This window comes from Camelina sativa, chromosome 2 (genome assembly GCF_030686135.1).
Source record: "Camelina sativa cultivar CO46 ecotype springtype chromosome 2, ASM3068613v1".
Lineage (NCBI taxonomy): Eukaryota > Viridiplantae > Streptophyta > Magnoliopsida > Brassicales > Brassicaceae > Camelina > Camelina sativa.
This window is the reverse complement of record NC_141881.1, coordinates 21,659,835-21,681,308: the sequence shown is the minus strand read 5'-3', so window position 1 is coordinate 21,681,308 and position 21,474 is coordinate 21,659,835. Positions and strand designations below refer to the sequence as shown.

General features: G+C 33.8%; 2 protein-coding genes and 1 pseudogene across 4 annotated transcripts; 2 read left to right on the top strand and 1 right to left on the bottom strand.

The window, feature by feature from the left end:
• The first annotated feature begins 7,630 nt into the window (after window positions 1–7,630).
• LOC104727696 (putative F-box protein At5g52610 pseudogene) lies at window positions 7,631–8,984 on the top strand (annotated as a pseudogene). Its single transcript, XR_015581596.1, has one exon. The product of XR_015581596.1 is annotated as a putative F-box protein At5g52610 pseudogene (transcript).
• Window positions 8,985–9,863: 879 nt separating this feature from the next.
• Window positions 9,864–10,866, top strand: LOC104727670 (transcription factor MYB82-like). Its single transcript, XM_010446759.3, has 3 exons — window positions 9,864–10,049; window positions 10,157–10,286; window positions 10,364–10,866. The coding sequence occupies exons 1-3, from the start codon at window positions 9,920–9,922 to the stop codon at window positions 10,716–10,718; spliced, it is 615 nt and encodes a 204-aa protein (XP_010445061.1). The 5' UTR covers window positions 9,864–9,919; the 3' UTR covers window positions 10,719–10,866.
• Window positions 10,867–10,964: 98 nt separating this feature from the next.
• Window positions 10,965–16,208, bottom strand: LOC104727681 (uncharacterized). Of its 2 annotated transcripts, none has more exons than XM_087486984.1 (15): window positions 15,964–16,208; window positions 15,591–15,764; window positions 15,360–15,411; window positions 15,164–15,271; window positions 14,911–14,995; window positions 14,549–14,603; window positions 14,019–14,459; window positions 13,303–13,362; window positions 12,977–13,075; window positions 12,778–12,888; window positions 12,544–12,615; window positions 12,341–12,457; window positions 11,998–12,147; window positions 11,767–11,867; window positions 10,965–11,392 (listed from the first exon to the last, which is right to left on the bottom strand). In XM_087486984.1, exons 1-15 carry the CDS (start codon window positions 16,030–16,032, stop codon window positions 11,068–11,070), a joined length of 2,019 nt encoding a protein of 672 aa, XP_087343110.1. In that variant the 5' UTR covers window positions 16,033–16,208; the 3' UTR covers window positions 10,965–11,067. The 2 variants fall into 2 exon arrangements, with proteins under 2 accessions (XP_087343110.1, XP_087343101.1); XM_087486975.1 differs by having other exon boundaries at window positions 15,164–15,289; window positions 15,964–16,154.
• Window positions 16,209–21,474: the final 5,266 nt, after the last annotated feature.

The following is a 21,474-nucleotide window of genomic DNA, read 5'->3' as shown; positions in this document are numbered from 1 at the left end:
ATAAATACAGTATCTTTCTATTATATAAAGCTTGGTATGACCAAAACTTAGGGTTAGCAAACTCACCTTTAAATGCGACAATTTTAACATCTTTTAATTCAAAGCTTTCGATTTGAACTACGTTTAAACACTTTCGTATCCAGTACATGAGCGTCCAAAATAAAGAATGTAACTTATATAGAGTTTTTGCATATTTGAAACTTTGACCAATAAATCGATTACGTGTAGTCGTGTACCAAGGGCGAGCCAAAATATGTAAATTATGTTAGAATCCCAAGGTTGGGAGCGTCAAAGGATACTAGTCGAGTTCACGCCTTTGTAGACTATGGAGAAGATCTCAACTTCTCAAGTGTATAAAATATTAACTTAGAACATAGAATCTAGCTACTTTTCATATAACTGTAACTTTTCCATCTACATGTTTAATTGGTTGTGATTAGCTAGCTCATCTTTTTTTTTTTGGCTTGTCATTATATATGTTTTCCCAGGTTTCTTGTCGATGCTTTAATTCTGTTGCACGTTGGTTTAGATGTTCTTTTAGACCTCTATATATGTATTACAACAGTCTTGTTGCTTTTGTTTCAAAAAAATAATTACTGGACAAACGTAAGAGATTATATGATAAAACGTTAAAACAAAATAATCTGTTAAGGTTGATTCAACAAAGTGGAATTGGCATTACCTACAGTCTTCTTGGTTATACATCCCCTATTTAATATTTGGGAAGTACATGACTTATTTTTGTAGACTATATAATAGGTATATATATGATTTTTTGGTTATAGACTTATGACATTCACAATTTAGGTGTATCATAATATATAGGTTAGTTTGATTTTTGGTAATTAGGGATAATATGCATTTAGTTAATTATAGTATCATATAAAATCAATTATATGTAATATTTAAAAGATAAGGAAATCTTTCAACCTAATTAAAACAAATATATGTGATTCTTCTTTCACTTTTACTAGGTGCTTCCCCACGCAACGCATGGGTTATGGTGTAGTTGGCACTTTCTTGTTTTTTTTTGGTCTTTTTCGTTTTCTCTTTTGTATTATTTCGTTTTAATTAGGCATATACGGGCTAGGCCGTCACTTTTATTTATACACTATATGTTTATACCATTTCGTTCAGATGTGTATAATTATGGCGTTTATTTTTTATGAATTATGAAGATGTTGTTTCTTGCTTTTGAGGATCCAATCTTATCATTGACTGATATTGTTTCCAATACATTTATTGTATTATAGATTTTCTAATTAACTGCTTATGTAAACCCTTCATACGGTGATGTTGCAATAATAAGTTATTTTTTTTAAAATATCTTTCGTGTAAGTGATTATGTTTGTATGCCCATGTTTTGGTCTAATATCAACAAGATCGTTTCTGTTTTTCTTTAGTTGGCTTTGAAACCAATATTGAGTTAAGCAAATAATGGGTGAAATATGGTGTTAATAAGTAATATAAATTATTATGTATATATATTGTATATATGTGACTATAAATTTAGCTAACTAAAAAATTATGTAATATTTAAATACAATCTTGAACATATATATATTTTTTTATTTGTGGGAGGAATGTATGAAATTATTGGATAGAAGTTATTTTTGAGTTAAATGACCTTTAATATCTTTAAAGTGTGTTAAATATTAATAAATTTTTATATGTGTCTTGACTTTTTTAAAAAGGAATACCAAGTGTTTCCTTCCAAATTTGAAGTGATATAGTATTTTAGTTTTCTTATATGATTTTATGAACTTCAATGTAAAAGTTTTTCAAAGTAATAAGTACACTCACTGATTGAATTATAAAATTTGGAGAAATGTTTATTTCTTTTAATCATCTGCTCTTTTAAATAAATTAAATAAGTATGTTGTTATTTCTACAAATAAGACAACACATATTATAGTTTAACCATGGAGTTAAGCAATGAAAATGGAACTTGTGATTGCAAGACAAAATGTTTATATGTTACACATTGATCGTTTAAAAATGAATAGGAACATCCAATTCTCAAATAAAGTTGATTGTTTTGTTAAAACCAATATATGTGAATTTAAATTTAACTATGCAAATTTAAAAAATAAATATGAATAGATTAGAAAGGCAAGAAATATAAAAGAAATAATTTTTTATATAAATAAAATAAAAATTGAAAACAATATTAAATATATATAATACTTTCTACATTAAAATATAGAATCAAACTCTTACAAGTTACAACACATATGAGATATAACAACATTTGATATTGGTGGGAGAGGAAGAGAGAATGATTACTTATAAGATAATAACCCAAATTAGATAAAGGAGATAAATCTTTTAAAATAAGAACAATGTAAAATATATATCATGTAGTCTCTAAAATTAAAATTTAGCATTAACAATTTACAATGATATTTCATTTTTTTTTTACAATCCATACAACAAAAATAAGAAATCAAAAATAACAAAAAAAAACGAAAAATGATTTGAGGTATTGTAGAAGAGAATGAGAGAATGTGAAAATGAGATAGTAAAAGAATGTCAATATGAGAGAATGATAGATTGAGAGAATGCTTATTTATATGATAAGAAATGATGGAAGTTACATTTAGAACTATGGAATTATAATAGTAAATTATTGTGTTTGAATAAAATTGAGTGGTAGAATATGATTAATGCATAATTTATTTTATTTTCAGTTATAATTTTATTTTAATGTGTGAGTTAAATGTATTGTGTTTATTGGATCTTAAATATTGTTTAAAGCAATTAGAAAGCAAATAAAAAAAATAAAAAAAAATTAGAAAACTTTAATGAAAATCAACCAATAAGGAGAGACCAAAGCCTTACTTTTATATATATGATATATTGCTTTAAACTTGAATATAAGTTTAGCCAACCATTTTTCGTTGAATATATTATAAACAATAATTTTTTTGGCTAAATTGAGTTATAAACAATAATTTAGCCAACCATTACATGAGAAATGAGAAATATATTATAAACAATAATTTTACATGAGAAATATATTAATTTAGCCAACCAAAATATGAATATAAGTTTAGCCAACCAAAATAAATAAAAAATATTAAAATTTAACCAAAAATAATTTCTCTTGAAAGATAATAAGTTAGTAGGAGGAATGAATTAATGTACAATTATTGGATAGGAGTTACATTTGAGTTAAATGGAGTTACATGTCTTTAATTATAAATAAATATATTAATTTTTTATAACCTAAAATAAAAGGAATACCAAGTGGCTGAATCAAAATTCACATGATTTGGTTGCTTGTTGATATAAACTCAACACTTACACATAATATTTCAAAATAAAAAAATATTACTTTTTAAGTGACAAACTAAATTAGTTTTCTTATAAAATTATATGAATTCTTCAATCTCAATAATTTTTAAAATCCCAAGGATAACTTATATTTTTTTGGTTTTCACTCATCAATTTAATTTATAGTGCTAGATTTCATACTAATGGTTTCATCTTTAGAGAATTTAGTGAAATGATATTTTTAAAATTAGATTTTATTTTTATATTTAAGTTCCAGTTGAATATGTTTTGTTTTTTGGATCATTTTTTATTTTGATTAAAGACACAAAAAACCAAATGTTTAATTATGTTCTTTTTGTTTTCAAAAACCTCAAATCATAAAAATTTATATATATATATATATATTATATTGATTTCTGCAGATTTAACAACTGGATCACAAAACAAAATAGTCTTTATAAATGGATAAATGGATAATTATATTGATCTTTAAATATTATATTGATCTTTATAAATTATTAAAAATGATACATGAATATGTGAGATAACCAGAGACATAATAGATAATTACATATGGATCATTTCAACTTTATGATCTTATTGTGTGGTGAATATTGTAATGAAGTATGAAAATAATGACTTATAAGATGTTAATATAAAATAGAAAATGGAGATAAACATTTTAAAAGATTAAAATAAATATATAAGATATACATATCATACAAAATCTAAAACCTAAACTTTTACAATGATATTTGATTTGAGTTTTTATAACCCATACAACAAAAATAACAAAAAAAATACAAAACAAAACAAAACAAAACAAAAAAGAGATTTGAGAGTAGTGGAAGTCTGAAGAAAATGAGAGAATGAAAGAGTGATAGACTAAGAGAATAAGATAATGAGTATTTATAGGAAGAGAAATAATGAAAAATTACATTTAGAAAATGAGAATTACAATTTTAATTTATTATTTTGTTTTAATACAATTGATTAATACAACTTAGTGGAGAAATAAAGTTAATGCATAATTTATAGGGAGAAGCTATAAAGATTTCAGTTTTATATTATGTGTGTTAAATGTGAAAATTAAATGTTTTAAATTTGTGTTATAATATAATTTTTTTTTTGTTAAAATTATATTGCCAAGTGGACCAATTAGGAGAGACTAAAACTCTACTTTTATATATATGATTTGATTTTATATTTAAATTATTTTAAATTATTATATAATATATTTAGTTAATAAAATTGATGATGTTTTCTACATATGATGTAATTTAAATTTTTTTAAACGGACATATATCGCTCAACTGATGAATAAAAAAATGTATAAAATGTCTCAACCACATTGCCTAACAAAACTAGGCAAAGATTCAAAGTCATATTGTAAAAAAAATGACCAAAATGATTCTGAATACGAATGGGCATGAACTTTGATTTATCAAACATTGAAATCATACTATAAAGTCATAATTCAAAGTTATACTATTAAAACCAATATAAATTGTTCAATCTATAAAATATTCAAGCTTTAATAATATTAATCTCTTAAAAATATATATATTCAACTAAAATTTTGACTGTATAACGAGTAAAAGTTTGAATATTTAAATTCAATTTCGTATATTTCTTTTGTTGAATAGTATAATTTTATATATTATAATAAACTTTTTAAATAATTTAATTTGAAGTATTTAAAATATTAAATTTGATATTTTTGAGAATATTATAAATATATATGATAGATCAAAAATTTAAAATTATAAACACTCAAATTTGATTTGTTATAGCCTGGGTCAATAATATGTCACTATAATATGAAAAAATTCCAAGAAATATGATTTTTTGCTAGAGCACGGGTTGAAATTTTAAGAAATATGATTTCTTAGATTAAATTAAAGTTTGGAATAATGTTGTTTGGTAGAGGCTTTTCCGGTCAAGATGATTTTGACAAACATATGTTACATATTTGGTCCTAAAATTAATATGCGGTATATTATGAGTTAAGTCATAGAATTAACAATCAAAATACAATATATAATTTTAAAAACTAAACAAATCAAATAAAATTAACAAACAAAAATTAATTTTTTTAACAAATAAATTAACCCGCAATATACCACGGATCAAAATCTAAATCTACTAGACTATTTTACAAAATAGATATTATTTCATAAGTCATATAAGGCATATTAAGAACATGATTTCATGGCATAATGTTTCATCCCAAAAGAAAAAGACTTTTAAAACGAATAAAACAATCACATATATATGTAGTAATTTAAATAAAAATTACAAAATATACAGAAGAAATTTCAACCTGTGCTCTAGCACGGGTCCAATTCTAGTGATTAATTAAAAGTGCCAACACAGGTTAATTATGATATAGAAAGACATTCTCTAAAGTTCTAAAGTCATATCTATCATTTACCTAAGTTTACTAACTAATTAATGAATGTGTACTCATCAACCGATTCTTTATAGTTGCACGTTATATTTTCAGGTCATATTATTGGATGCCTTTTGTAAGCAATATAACCAAAGAGACGTAACATTAAAAAAAAAAAAATGTTGGATTGTTTCTGCGTTGTTGTATGACGTCACGTAAGATGTTCTTTGATTACCTAGATGAGTTTTCATCTCAAATCGTGGTATATCTTATCTTGTCATCTTTGATAAAAAAATTTAGTTTAGTTTCAAATTATCGAGCTAAATCAAAATTTATACGTTACTTATTTGGGGACTACTCTATTTCAGACCATATAACTTCTGAAATAGTGGAGTTTTGGTGGTTATCTCTTGTTGGTTGAACTAGACAATCTATCCACTCCTAGTTATATCTCTAGCTTAAAAAGATTGAAGTTTTTCAACAAATGAACGATCTCATATTTCTTAGAAGACTAACAGTACTCTCTTTAGAGAAAGCTTTCTGTTTATCACATTTTAACCGCGAATTATCACTTTGTCAAGTGACTAAGTTTAATACTCCCTCCGTTTCAAAATATAAGATGTTTCGGAGAAGTTTGTTGTTTCATAATATATGATGTTTTCAAATTTTAATGCAACTTTTAGATTAGTTTAGTATTTTATATTATACAGTCTTGTTTCTGATTGGTTGAACTTGTTAAAAGTAAAGATTTCTTAATCTGCGTGTTTTGCTTAAAACATCCTATATTTTGAAACGGAGGGAGTATTAGTTTCATGACTCTTTTGCAGGGTTATGAAGGAAGTGATATTGTGTCCACGGCGTTATAATTCCGTATCCACCAATAAGATACTGGTTTCACCATCATTGTCCACTATAAGTAGTTTTCACTCTGATTCTTCTATCACACGTTATCTCATGATTCGTAATGATAAGCGAGTAGTTACTTTGATATTAATTACATGAAAGACAGTGACAATGATGATAATGATTGTAATTATATAACTAGTGGCTTGAGTTGCAGTTTGATAACACACAGAGAAAGCTTGAGGTTTGAGTTGCAGTTAATCATTCAGAAAGACACTCTCAAGATCTTCAGCTTTTTTTTCCTGGATCTGACTCGCTAATTAGCATAGCCAATTCTTTATTATTTTAGGCCAGGTTACGTGGTTGGCAAACATAGGATTCAGATATTAGTGCCACAATTTAAGAAAAGTCTGTACTCGTCTTATCTAATCCTACTAATTATAGATTACCGTGAGTTGTCACGTTGAAACTAGTTTTCTATAAGCTCGCGTAAGTACAAAATCGTAGCAAGCTTCTTCGTATGAAATTAATGAAGGGAAAGATCTCCGAGGCAAGGCGTGACTAGAGGTGCAAATACCTGTCAAGTGACTTTCAAGATTCTTTGCAAGGTTATGACTAAGTTATATTGTGTCCATTTGAGTTATAATTGTAAGTGAGTTGAGTGGAAGTGGATTCTTGGTCATAAATTAACAAGAGTGATAAACAAAATTGAAAATGAGATACCCTATTAAAACTAATTTAGTATTAAAAAAAAAAGTAAAGAAAAAAACTAGTCCCAATTCTTAATTGTATTGACTTAATTATTTTTTATATATATAGCATTACAAATTATACGTCTCTCCTTGAGATGACCCGACTCAAGCCCAAATTTGGTGAGTACCAATGGCCCATTTGCTCGTTATCAACTGAATTAACTTTTTGGATAAGAAAATCTATTCGAAAAATCTAGTCGTAATTCTTAACTATATATTGACTTAACCATTCAGATACGAAATTAATAACATACATTTTAATTTTATGAAAAAGAAAGTCAAGTCAATCTTACATTAATGATTAAGCAAATTTTATTCCCTGCATAGCATATATATTATAGTATATATATTAGATATAATCATGATTTTGTAGATGAGATATACAAGATTTTCTTATCAAACAGAAGAAAAAAAAAAACACTAAACTCTTTGTTCATCAAATATGTTTTCTGAAGACCTTTTGATCGAAATTCTCTCAAGATTGCCTGTGAAATCTCTAGCAATATTTCTATGTGTATCCAAGCTTTGGGCTTCAATCATCCGCAGTCGACATTTCATTAGCGCATACCAATCTCGATCCTCTACTCGTCAGCCACGTGTCATGGTTGGTTTACCTGATTTATTCACATCTTCTCATTGGCATTTCATCTCTTCATCCCCACCTTCTTCGGTAACCAATGCAATATGTTGCATCGATAATACCTCTTATTCGCCTTATTGTGTCAATGGCTTGATATGTATCGCATACATGGATCAATTGTGGATATGCAATCCTGCCCTTGGAAAGGGCGAACTTTTGCCCCAAGGCCCTCAATCTAGTCTTGATAAACCGTTCAAGACATGGTATATGGGATATGATCCTATCAATTATCAATATAAGGTCTTGTTTTTCTCAACAGAATGTTTAGTATGTCCATACAAAGTGGAAGTGTTTACATTGGGAGGTCAAGGTTCATGGAAAATGATCGAGGATGGGAATAGTCATTCTCCCGTAACCAGCGGAATATGCATCAATGGAGTTGTTTATTACGGTGCTCACACGGCGCATGGACCGAGAATAGTGAGGTTCTACGTGGCGACCGAAAAGTTTGGTAATTTTATTGAATTACCGACCGATGCTAGTAATATGTATGTTACGTTCTTTGGTATCTCTACCTTTGTGAACTACCAAGGGAAACTAGCTTTACTTGCTAAAAGAAATATTAGCATGTATGATTTATGGGTTTTGGAAGATGTGTCCGGGAAACAAGAATGGTCTATGGTTTCTATCAATATTAGTCGAGAGATGTGCTCGCATGATCAGCTTGTGTCGCTAGGTGCGGTGGGTTTTGTTGCTGGTAGTGGTGAGCTTATAGTTACAGCACGTGATCGATTTTTTCAGCTTTATCTTATCTATGTTGATATCGAGAAGAAACGTTCAAGGGAAGTTTGGTTAGGAGGACTCAAATGCGCAACATATGGACCATCTTTGATTGCTTTCACGGATTATGTTGAAAGTATTATGTTATTGTCATAAGAACAAGAAGAGTGATCTTGATGTTACATGATCACATGAGTGAAGGGATTCTTCTTTCGTTTAATTTTGCTCAGTTTTTTTTCTTTTTCTGAATAATGTTTGGTCAGTGTTTAAAAACAAAATATTGTTTAAATGTTGGTCAGTCTTGTCCTAATGAATCCTTTGTAAGACCTCTAATGTAATAATATATGATAATTTTCTCGTCTTGCTTCTTTTTCATATATTTGACACGAATTTATATATAAAAAGAGTAAAACCTCTAGAGGCTTTATTTTAATAGCTGTTTGATACGACAGGGAAAAAAGAAAAAACTCCTACTAGTAACAAACTGTATCCGAAGTATCCAATTTTTGGTATTTGTAATTTGTTTAGCATTCGGCATATATTGAATTTTTATCATTTGCTTTGATCTGCAAACTTAACAATTATACGATCTTTTTTTTTTTTCAATTGGATCCAAGTGGATAAAAAAGGATCAAATCGAATATCACAGATATCTTCTTATTCAGTCTCACATGTCGATATGCTACATTAACGAGACTAAATCGTGGTATATATGAAGCGTTTTTTTTTTGTTTTGTTAAATGTGATTTTCCAAATTGCGTAAAATTAATTCTCTCCAGAATATTAAACTTTGAAAACTAAGAACTAGAGCGTAGATGTATAGAGAACTCAAATATATATTTGCTCTAGTCTTGACTCTTCTGTATAAAAAATTTGGGCACAACATTTTGAAAACTGCACGTTTTGAGCAAGATAGAATTTGTTGAAATGCAACAACTGTAAACGCACAATTGTATATGTAAATGGACCAACGCATGTATCGAGGTTGATGGCAATCTTCAACCTCTGATCTCCCGTGCTTATATGTTTGCCTTAAAAGCCAATAATTTGTGACAATGTTGTGGATAAAAACAAGCTAGTAGAGCTTTTACAGCTATAGTTTGCACGAATTTTACAGTAGTTACTGTTGGAAAAGTGCAACCACTGTTCTCTTTTTCTCTTCAATAATTTTACTAGATAGTCCCCACATGTAAGAGTTAAAGTTGGAAACCTCTAACTTTATGCGCATATAATTAATAAACAGGTTTCAGTTGTTAAAAACTCTGGAGGCAAAGAGAGAGAGATACAAAAACATATATGGAGCAGAAAACAGAAGGTAAGTCTTACACGAAGAGAGGCTTGTGGAAACCTGAGGAAGACATGATTTTAAAACGCTACGTTGAGACTCATGGAGAAGGAAACTGGGCAGACATTTCCCGTAGATCCGGTTCGATTCGAAATTTTCATATTGAGTTTCGTTCGTTTGGTCGAATACAGAAGGTGGGACTTTTGGGAAACTAAGGAATTTGTGTTTCTGCGTTGATGATTTTTCAGGGTTGAAGAGAGGAGGAAAAAGCTGTAGGTTGAGATGGAAGAACTATCTAAGACCAAATATCAAAAGAGGAAGCATGTCACCTCAAGAACAAGACCTCATTATCCGCATGCATAAGCTTCTTGGAAACAGGTCTTTCCTCTTTCACCATTGATCCACCCACCTTCTCGTAACTTTCTCGATTCTAACTTCTTACTCTTTTATATCAGATGGTCGTTGATCGCCGGTCGCCTTCCAGGTCGCACTGACAACGAAGTCAAGAACTACTGGAATACCCATTTAAACAAGAAATCCAGTTCCAGAAAACAGAATGCACCTGAATCAATCGGCGCCAGTACTTTCACCGATAAGCCAGTTATGTCCACAGAAGTGAGAAGAAGCCATGGAGAAGGAGAAGGAGAAGAGAACGGTGTCGTGAGAAATACCTGGATGGAGGAGGAGACCAACAGCTTTGACTATGACGTCCGCGTAGGATCTCCACTGCCTCTCATCTCCCACTACCCAGACAGCACTCTTGTCTTTGACCCATGTTTTGCCTTTACCGATTTCTTTCCTTTGCTTTAGGACTTTCCTTGCTTTATCTCGAGGGATAAATTCTTGCATAGACTTTGTGAATCATTATGGCTTTTAGTTATACAATTTTACATTGTGGGACGTAGTCTACGGCAAGAAATTAATCATAATTTACAAGTCCTAATTCGTTGAGGATCCATTCTTATTTCTTACCTTTATTATATCAACTGCAGCACAATACCTGTACCTTAACTATTTTAGACCAGACTCACCAGACTACCAACCAAGTGGAAAAAATAAAAGAAAAAACATGTCCATTGACTCTTAATCATTGTATACTAGTAAAACTCAATCCAAATTGTGGTAACATGTCCTGAAGAAAAAAAGAACATTGTAATACTTACAAAACATCATCTTCTAGAGGGTATAACATAACCTCATCAAGTGGCAAAGAAGGAGGGGTTCCTGGAGGGATACTTGCAGCGCCATTTTCACCAGCACATATGCAAAGTGCTTCGGCATCTCTGATTGTCGAATCAAGGTCAATATGCCCAGACAGCTCATTGATGAACTTTAGGAGAGTGTCAAAATCCATCTGTTCTCCCATTATCTTGCTGCGGCATCGCTTCAAGATCGCCACACAGACATATAGGTGAAGGTGTTCTGAGAGGTAGTGAGTCCATAACACCTCCCACAGCTCCATTGTCTTCTCGTACTCAAACTCCCTGAGACACATTGTCACCAGAATCAAATACAACACAGTAAAACTTACGAGATCTCTTCTTGAAAATAAGAAAATAATATTGGGGCATTCACATTCAAAGTGTGATGTAACTGTATTTTGGCTATTTTAGACAGTGCACTTGCTGTAGATATCTCAGACATTGGAAGGGTTTCGAGCGGGTATTGCAGAACAGGTAAAATGGTTAACTGATCACAAACGATATCCATTTCCCGACGAATAATGAAATACCAATAAATGTTAAACTCCAGACACCCAAATTTTTATAGGGTAACAGTGATTTTATTTTCCAGCCCAAAACGAGGTTGTGGAACATCTAAGCAATAACAAGAAAGAGGCAGAAAAGAAGAAACAAACCTTTTGAACTGAATCAGGATCCAGCGGAAACAGAAGAAGTAGTTCAAGCAGTCGTTCTCCTTAAAGTAATTATGAAGCGGGATATCGAGTAACTCCACCAGCTGTGGGACAATGAAAATGAAAGGGAACCAGATTCAGATCCCAACATTGATACTGAATGCTGATAGAAACGGAGAAATAGAAGAAAAAAAGGTAAACTGTAGAGGTGTTCTCAACAAGACAAAATTAGACCTTAGAGAGTGCAAAGAGCTGAGTATGCATCCCGTTCTGGTCACGGTTAAAGTTGGGTCCAAGGCGTTCCATCAGTGCCACGAAACACCAAAAGGATTCTGATTCATCCTCCATCACAAACAAGATAGGCGACAGATAATCACTCATTCCCTAATAACCAGAAAAACATTTGTCCGTTAAGCCACACAGTGGATTCAAAGAAAAAGCCAAAAAATAAGAGTGTCCAGCATCTCTGCTTATACGCTAAGTGGGAGCACTGACACTAAATATGCAGACAGAATAGTAAGGACACCGCCAACTTGTGATCCAGTTATAAGAATGAACTATGAAAACTGATAAATACCTGGCAGTAACCCAGGTCAAAATTGTAGAAGGAGTAGGTTAACAGAATATCACGCATGCTATTGACATTAAGATTGTCATCCCCTTCATAGTATTCAAATGCCCTATCAGTTCTTACCTACAAAAGAATAAACGAGAGATAGCTCAATTGGAATTCGACGAAAAAGGCACACCACATAATCAAAATTCTCAAACCCTTCTTACCACATCTTTATCTATCAACCCTTTTCTCTCCCGATACTTTGTAAATCTTTTTGCTTGTTCAGGAGAAATGCTCTGTCAAAAAAAATTGTTTTAGTTAAGAGTCCATCAAACATGTGTGAAATAAACTACATTACGAACGGTCAAAATCTGTAAATAGTTCAGACATCATAGGGAAAAGGAACTACATAGCCAATTAAGAAATCTAGATATGATGTGATATGATGATGAATGAACCTGCCACTGCTGTTTCAATGTTGCATATTCCATCCGTTTGACAGATCGAAGATATTCTCGCTCTGCATATGTCGAGTCATATGTGTAATATCCCAAGAGAAAGGGCCAGACCTACAATGATGATCCTCCAAAATTAATCAGCATTTAATAACGCACGCCTACTTTTTAATTAAGATTTCATATGAAATAGAAAGTTAACCTCTCTTCGCAGTTGGTGCTCAATGCCTCCATAGAAAACTCTCTCTCGAAGAGCTTTTGATTCCACAACTCGCCCTTCAGAATCCAAGAATGCTGTGAACTGAGATCCACCAAAAGTTTGAATTTAAACAAATGATTAAACATACGCTTCGCAAACAAAGAAGCAAAACATATTCCCTACCAGGTTGCACATTCTCTGTCGATATACTACACTCAACTACAATGCTTGGCTATATATCATTACTAAACAAAGTACCACAGCACCAAAACAATTTCCTCTCTAAACTTTCTGGACACTGAAAAATTGCAGAATTCGAAAATGCGTACCTCTTTATGCCCCATCGGTGATTGCCTAGGTTTTCCCCACACTAGACTTAATTTATTAAACTGCAAAAGAGCAAATAAATTCATGAGTCCCATACTGTACACGTGCCATTACGAGTAGCCAGCTAACCATCAGTTCCGGATATTTGGTGTTAATAAAGCATAGAAAGGAAATATCCATAGATGTTTTATATTGCTAATACAAGGTGAAGCAACCACATATACTGTAGATGTGAGTATCAACTAAAGCTGATCATTAAAACCAATGCTCAACACGCTTAATTTATATAATTGATTGCTCTTGAATTTAAAAAAAAAACTTTCAAAGCTCTGTTTTCAACAAATTGTAACAAGAAAAACCAAAGGTGCTGTAACTCACTAATCACTAGTATCTAGGTAGTGTTTCAACTAACTGAGAGTACAAGCACAACTGACATGCATGCAAAGTCCACTAATGGGAGCACTCAAATTATGCCGGGTAGGATAACTAAAATACCAAGGTCATGGTGAAAGTCAATTGGGCATCCAAAATGAATCAGACAAGGAAAAAATTTACGATGTATGGATTTTAGTCAATAGGGAAAATAGAAGACTCACAATATACCGATATGAAAAGAAAAAGAAAAACTAGATATTGAAGTACATGAAGACTCACAATATACCGATATAGTTTCCATCAACATGCTAATGCTTATAACCAAAAGTAAAGTGATACTCACCTCTAAGGGATCAGCAGGGACATCAACGTCATTAGAGATTTCTTCATCCTTGAAAGGGTCATTTTCAGGGTAACTATGAGGGTTTTCATGATGCTTTTCTTCAGCAATATTTGACAACTTTTCAGGATAACTATGCACGGGTTGATTATTCCATCTCTTGTCAATGGAACCAAAGCCGTTATTTTCAGAAAACAACTGGGTGGTTGTGTCTCGAGCAAATTTGGTAACCAGTGAAAACTTTTCTAGAAGATGAATTGAAAGATCCCGAGTAGGATCATGACTCTTTTGCTTTCTCAAGCCATACTGGGAAACGCTAGAAACTCTGTTACCAGCATCTGCACTTGCTCTCCCTTGATTTTCATTAGAAGTTCCTCCGTCTGACGGGTATAATCCACTTGCTACTGGCAGTGAACTTGGCAGCTCCAATGAAGACAGAGTTCTCTGTTAGATATTATGATAAAAATGTATTAGCCCATAAGATAAACCAAAATCATCACTTCACCCAACATAATGTGATTTGGTATAATTACCTGCAAGGGACTCTGAAAATCATTCACAAGGAACACATTTGCATCTTCTGCCGACCTATAGAAAGCTAATATCATGTAAGACTATAGTTACGAATATTTTCTTTGTGGCATAACTCTGTAACGAGTCATCCAATTCCATACAATCAATAAAAGCTAGTCATCCAAATATTTACATGCCAGGTCTCCCTAATGATTCAGTAACAAGAGCTATCAAAGCCAGTCAGAAACCAGTGATTCATTGACGATGTGCATTCCTAAGCTACTTTAATACAGTAACCGAATAAAAGATAATGACATGTTCTCCACAAATAAGAATATTAATACAGGCACAGGAACAAAACTATCTCACATCAGTTACAAACCTTGCAAGATATACATGCTGCTTCACTATGGCTAGAAACTCCCTGACTCCTCCATTATAGAAATACAGAGGCGGAAATGCAAGTCCTGCAAGTCATTTAAAGGAATCCCATCCCATTAACCAGTGTCAAAACACACTAGGAAGACTTAGCAATCATTACACTGTTGAAGCAATTGAGCATCCCAAACAGTGATTCAAGATTTTCATCATAAATATACCCAAACAAAAGAAAACAATCGAAGGTTTTTCCTTACCAGAAGACAAAACAACGATTACATACTGCCATCCGAGAGCAGGAGTATGTCGCCTGATGGACCTCACTTCTGTGAACGGAACTGCAGTAATGGTATACAGACTCCTGTCTAGAAAACATATAGAAACTAAGAACAAAGGTAAGGCATCATCTCCAATACCAACATATACTAATTCAGTTAAACGAACCCTAATTACCTTTCTCTGATAGCTTTGCATTTGAGGTTTGCCCCTTGTACGGAATCCACGACTAGCCACATATCAAACGCAAGAATCAAAAAAGTGGAAGAAAGTGAAAAAAAAAAAACGAAAACCAAACTATACATCAAGAAATCAAATCAACCTTCTTAATTCCAATGGGATCATAAAGAAGATTAGTATATAAAAAAAAAAAGGAGTTGCAATGATTTGATTGATTGATCAAATTACCAAGAAGAGAACAGAATCTTGCTTAGTTAACTTCAATCTACCACTAATCCTCTCAGAAGCGAACTGTGTAGGATGAATTGCAACGTTATCTTTCAAATATATCAATTCAGCGTCGTCGTGTTCACTAGGTGAACTTCTCTTTCCGCTATTTGAACGCATCATACTAGCCGATCCCTAACAAAATCAAGAGACGGAGAGAAACAAAATCAAACGATCAATCCAACGGGGGAATAACTTGGAGATCGAAATCAAACAAAGAACGAATACAAATTCGCCTTAGGCGGAGAATTTTGATTTTGAAAATCACAACGATCGTGTTGAATCAAAAAATTGAGAAAGGAAGAGAAGGAAAGAGGAAGTAAGAAATGCAAACTTGTTGTTGAGAAGCAGCGTAATCGGCGTCGTCGGAGAGATCCTGTAGCTCCGATGCTTCCATACTCATGGTGATTTCACGAGGAGAGAGAGATGAGATGAGAGAGAGGGAGATCGATTACCCTGGAGACGAAGTAATCAGAGAGAGGAGGAGGCTTACGCGTCAGTCAGGAATATTCTATTACGTAGTGTATCTCTTCATTAATTTTGCAGTTAAAAAGGTTTTAATTTCCGCGTCGGCGTTGTAACCGAACCGAACCGGACCAAACTGAATCGAATTGAAATTTAGTCAACTTTATTATAATGTGAATAACACGGAAATAAAATTTATATGGTAGCAAAATGCGAATTTGGTTGGTGCAACTGAACCACAATTGTATTTATAATTTATTTTAATTATTTATTAAACGACAAAAACTAACTTCTATTCAAAATTATATTTTTAATTGATCAAGTAAATACAAATTAACCATAGTTAATTACTTTTACATTTCATTTAATATCGTTTGTCCAAAAAAAAAAAACATTTCATTTAATATCAACCCAAAATATTATTTTTTCTAAAAAAATTGAGATCTATAGAACCTAAACCGAAAAATCAAAAGCTGGAGTTGTAGAACTATAACAATTCTCAAAATCAAATGTCAAATAATTATACTTTATTAGTATTAATTTTGTATATATTTATTTGTAAGAGTAAACTCTTTTTTTTTTAGAGTACATTGCAACAAGATAGTACTATTATTCTGGTTTCTATTTTGTATGACTAGTGTATAACTAAGGCTATGTTACTTTTTCTCTTCTTATAATGTTGTGTGTGTATATTATTTGATTTGGTCTATAATATAGTATAGGAAAAGACTAAGACAAATTTACAGGCTATCATAAGAAGAGGTTCTTGAGAGAGCTAAGGAGATAATGTTGGGATGAGCCTTATTTGTATAAGCATTGCATTGATGGTGTTTATAGAAGATTTCTAGCTGAGACTGAGGTTCCTGATGTTCTATTTCACTGCCATGGGTCAGATTATGCTGGACATTTGCTACTTTCAAGACAGTGTCTAAGGTTCTACAAGCTGGGTTTTGGTAGCCAACAATGTTCAAGGATGCTAATGAGTTTGTCTCTAGATGTGATGCTTGTCAGCGGAAAGGTCAGATTAGTAAGATGCATGAGATGCCACAAAACTTTATCCTTGAGGTTGAAGTTTTTGATTGCTGGGGCATTGTCTTTATGGGTCAATTCCCTTCCTCTTACAAGAATCAATACATCTTAGTGGCTGTTGATTATGTCTCCAAGTGGGTTGAAGCAATTGCAAGTCCAAAGAATGATTCTGATGTGGTTCTTAAGCTGTTTAAGACCACTATCTTCCCGCGGTTTGGCATTCCTAGAATTGTGATCAGTGATGGAAGTAAGCACTTTATCAATAAAGTGTTTGAGAAGCTGCTGAAAAAGTATGGTGTTCAACATAGAGTGGCTAGTCCATATCATCCTCAGACCAGTGGACAAGTTAAGGTTTCCAACAGGCAGATTAAGGAGATTCTAGAGAAAACAGTGGGTGTTACAAGGAAAGATTGGGCTATGAAGCTTGATGATGCACTTTGGGCTTATAGAACTGCATATAAGACACCACTTGGCACTACTCCTTTCCATCTACTTTATGGGAAAGCATGTCATTTACCAGTGGAGTTAGAGCACAAAGCAGCTTGGGCAGTTAAGTTGATGAATTTTGATGCCAAGACAGCTTGAGAGAGAAGGTTAGTGCAGTTGAATGAGTTGGATGAGCTGAGATTTCATGCATTTGAGAATTCTAAGCTGTACAAGGAGAGGACCAAGGCATATCATGATAAGAAGATCATCTCTAGACACTTTGAGCCTAATGACCAGGTTCTCCTTTATAATTCTCGCTTGAAGCTGTTTCCTGGAAAGCTGCATTCCCGCTGGTCTGGTCCTTTTGCTGTTCAAGAAGTCAGACCATATGGAGCTATTGTGTTGTTGAACTCTAAAGGAGATAATTTTACTGTTAATGGCCAAAGGGTGAAACACTATTGGGCAAAAGCTGAGATACTAGACGGACACATTGTGCGTTTGGATGATGCACCCTCTGCCTAATCCGCTGCCAAGTCAAGCTAATGACTTAAAACAAGCGCTGAGTGGGAGGCAACCCAATGGTAGGAATTAATTATTTTGAATTTTTGCTTTTAGGATCACTAACATATTAAATTTTGGTTTTGAGTTTTCATTGTTTTAGGAAAAAGTTTCGATTATCATTGATCAGAGCAAAGCATCGACCGATACCACCTGGGTGTCGGTCAACACTATTGACGGACCAAAAACGAGACAAAGCATTCGGGTTTGATTTATCTGGGTTTTAAAGCTCATTGGGCTTGTGATCGAAAATGGGCCGGGTCCGACAGAAGAAGCATCGATCGATACCACTTAAATGGACATCGGTCGACACCATTAAAACCGAGGAATGGATGATTAAAATCCCGAGTCTTCTTCTTCTTCCTCCATTCGACACAAAATCGAGCTGAACCCTAGATTACTCATAACTTCTCCGATATAGCTCCGTTTTGAGTGATTCAAAGCTCTAATCCTCTCGATTTCCTCTCGTCAATTTCGTGTTTTGGAGTGATGGCATCCAACAAGAAGGCTCGAACCAATGACGGCAAAGCTTTCTCTTCAAACTCGCCCAACTCGCAAGACCACCCGCCGTCCGCCTCCGCCAGTTCCGGCGACTGCTGCTCAGCCTCCACGACCTCCGACGAGAGCTTCCACAACTCTACCTGATCTCTCTCTTCCATCTCCCATCCAATCTCGGTTCCCATGGCCAAAAGAAGAGAATCAACCAATTCCAACTGAGAGAGAATGGCCCAATAACAAGCTTGCTGAGCTTGGAAAGCCTGAATTCATCAATAGAACAGTGGGTGTTTGGGGAGATTATGAGACAATGCTCTACAATGCATGGCTGGAAGTTGAGATTGAGCCTACAAGGTTTGTTGATCCTGCTATTCTTCATAGGATGGAAATTTATGATGAGGTCTTGGCTTTGCTTGATAAAATGAGTTTAGGAACAATCTGTACTAAGCAGTATGATCTTTATCCGGATTTAGTGCAACAGTTCATGGCTTCTGTTAGGATCACTTATCAGACTGAGCAGGCACCGATGGCAATAGACGGTGAACTGCATTTTTTCATTAACGGAATGCCTTATAGTATCACTTTTGCTCATCTTTGTGATGTATTTGGTTGGGTCCGTTGATATCAAAAAGTTGCTTTGCCCAAGCATTATGAGGATCTCTCTCTTTTGTGGTTTTACATAGGACTTGGTGTGTATCATTCCAAGAAGATGCTTCAATCAGAGGTCCGCCATCCTGTACTCAGGTATATCTTTAGAGCTGTTGCTACCACTTTTCAGTGTAAGATGGAACCTAACAAGATGAGAGCTACAGAGCTCTACTTTATGAGTTGTGGTGTTGGCAACATGATTCTTTCTATGTCTACTGATGAGCGTCGTGACCCTATGCTCCTCAACTTTGGAGCTGTTTTTGCACACTACTTGGTTTATCTGCAGACCAAGCCATTTCTGGGTACTAGCACTAAGAAAGAGGCTGTGGGGAGCCTTATTACTGCTATTCTTCAATTCAAGAGAATTCCTACTCATGGTTATAGTGTTGTCACTAAGAGACATCTTATGGATGAGCAGTATTTGAGGAGTGCACATTGGCTAAAACCGGGTTTGTTGTGGAGGTTTGTTGATGACACAGGAGAGCACTTTGTTCGCCTTCCGTGACCCGATCTTACTACCATTGGTCATGATCCAGAGCAGTTACGTTTTCGCCCTTCTGCTGATGACTACATTGCTTGTCCTCCTTCCCGTCGCCATCGCACTCTGCGGACTGCTTCTGCTGCTGCAGCTGCTCCTAACCCTGCTAGGGGTTTTGAGTTTGGTTCTTCTTCTGGGACCGCGACATTTGAGTTTCCAGAGCCACCGCAGGATCCTGCCACTATGGACCAGGGAGCTCATTAGACCTATGTGGTTTCTGCTTTGCGTGCCATCTGGAATGGTATGGCTCGACTTTTCAGTGTGGCTGCATTCGTCCTACCAGGCCTACTAGGCGCAGGTCACCTTCGCCATCTTCACCATCTGCTGATCCCGTCTCTGATGATTATGATGATGATGATGATGATGTTTCTGCTGAATTTTAGCGTTTGATCATGGTTTTCATTATCTTTTCTCTTTTTAGGATTGAGTCATTTTTATTCTTGCTTTGAGTCAGTTTGTGTTTGAAATTTGTTTGAACTTATGAACTATCTATATATCATGTTGCTTTTAACCTGTGTTTGTGTTTGAGTGCTTCTTAACAGAATTAACATCAAAGGATTGATCCAACAACACATGAACACAACTAACTGCAACTAACAAGGAGTTTCGGCCAAGAATTCACCATTCGCCGAGGGTGTCGATCGATGCCGCCTTGAATGGTGTTGGTCGACACCGATGGGTAACCCGACAATCTGTTCAATTTTTCATTACAATATTTTTCAACACATTTTTGTTTCTTTACATTTCCCTTGCTTGATAACACTGGGGACAGTGTTGTTTAAGTCTGGGGGAGGTTAGTACTAACTACTAACTTGGTTTTTGTTTAATTGTGTCAAAACCGTATTTTTGTTTTAGTTGAGTCAAATTTTTCAAAAAATTTCTGTTGAATTATGATCTCTAACTAATGGTTTTTGTTCTTTGGCTAACACTCTAATGATTCTTGACTAAGCTTGACCTCAGAACTGAAGTGTGGAAAAGATTATGAGCTGTATCAACAATCCTGAAAGCCCTTATTCAAAGAATATCTAGTTCAACCAACGTTGTCTCAACTTTTATCAGGATTTTAACCGGACTTAATCTCTTACTTTGGAGGTGGAAATCAGTGGACTAGACTTCTTCTTCGGGCCATACAAGACAGTGCAATTTTTCAAAGTATGTCTTCCCTCTCTCTTCCCTTCAGTGCTTAAAAAAAAAGAGAATAAAAGATGAGATGATTTTGATCAGTTTAGAGAGGTAGGTACTTACCAGTGACCGCATTATTCTACTCTTAAGTCAAATGATCACACAAAGGTTGGAAGCGAGGGGTAGGTAAATTACCAATGACCCCGGTATTCGCTTACACCTTTGATTAAAAAACAATATGAGAGCCATCAACTCTTTGGAAGTGAGAAAAGAGAGAGGAAAGGAGATGTATGAAGAATGTCTTGGCCTGAAGAGAGTCCATATGCCACTGCTTGATACACCAAGGTAAGAACTCACCTGTACTTGCTTTAATTTATGTAATGAGATGGCAATGGTGAGACTAGAGATTCTGGAGGATTGTGGGATTTGAGTAAGGAATGTTGATGCTTTTCAATTGACAAAGTATATGAAGTAAGTTCTTGAGAGTCAAGGTGATAAAGAGTGCGAAGATCAGTTACCTGCAGTTGAGTGAATTCTATGTTTTCAAACCTCTTTCACAGGTCT

Excerpts from the sequence above, each read along its gene's own strand:
- LOC104727670 (XM_010446759.3), top strand. The coding sequence starts at position 9,920 with ATGGAGCAGAAAACAGAAGGTAAGTCTTACACGAAGAGAGGCTTGTGG. Across the intron at positions 10,050-10,156 it reads AGACATTTCCCGTAGATCCG|GGTTGAAGAGAGGAGGAAAA; the intron begins GTTCGATTCGAA and ends ATGATTTTTCAG. Across the intron at positions 10,287-10,363 it reads CATAAGCTTCTTGGAAACAG|ATGGTCGTTGATCGCCGGTC; the intron begins GTCTTTCCTCTT and ends CTTTTATATCAG.
- LOC104727681 (XM_087486975.1), bottom strand. The coding sequence starts at position 16,032 with ATGAGTATGGAAGCATCGGAGCTACAGGATCTCTCCGACGACGCCGAT. Across the intron at positions 14,604-14,910 it reads CAGCATGTATATCTTGCAAG|GTCGGCAGAAGATGCAAATG; the intron begins GTTTGTAACTGA and ends AGCTTTCTATAG. Across the intron at positions 12,458-12,543 it reads GGTTGATAGATAAAGATGTG|GTAAGAACTGATAGGGCATT; the intron begins GTAAGAAGGGTT and ends ATTCTTTTGTAG.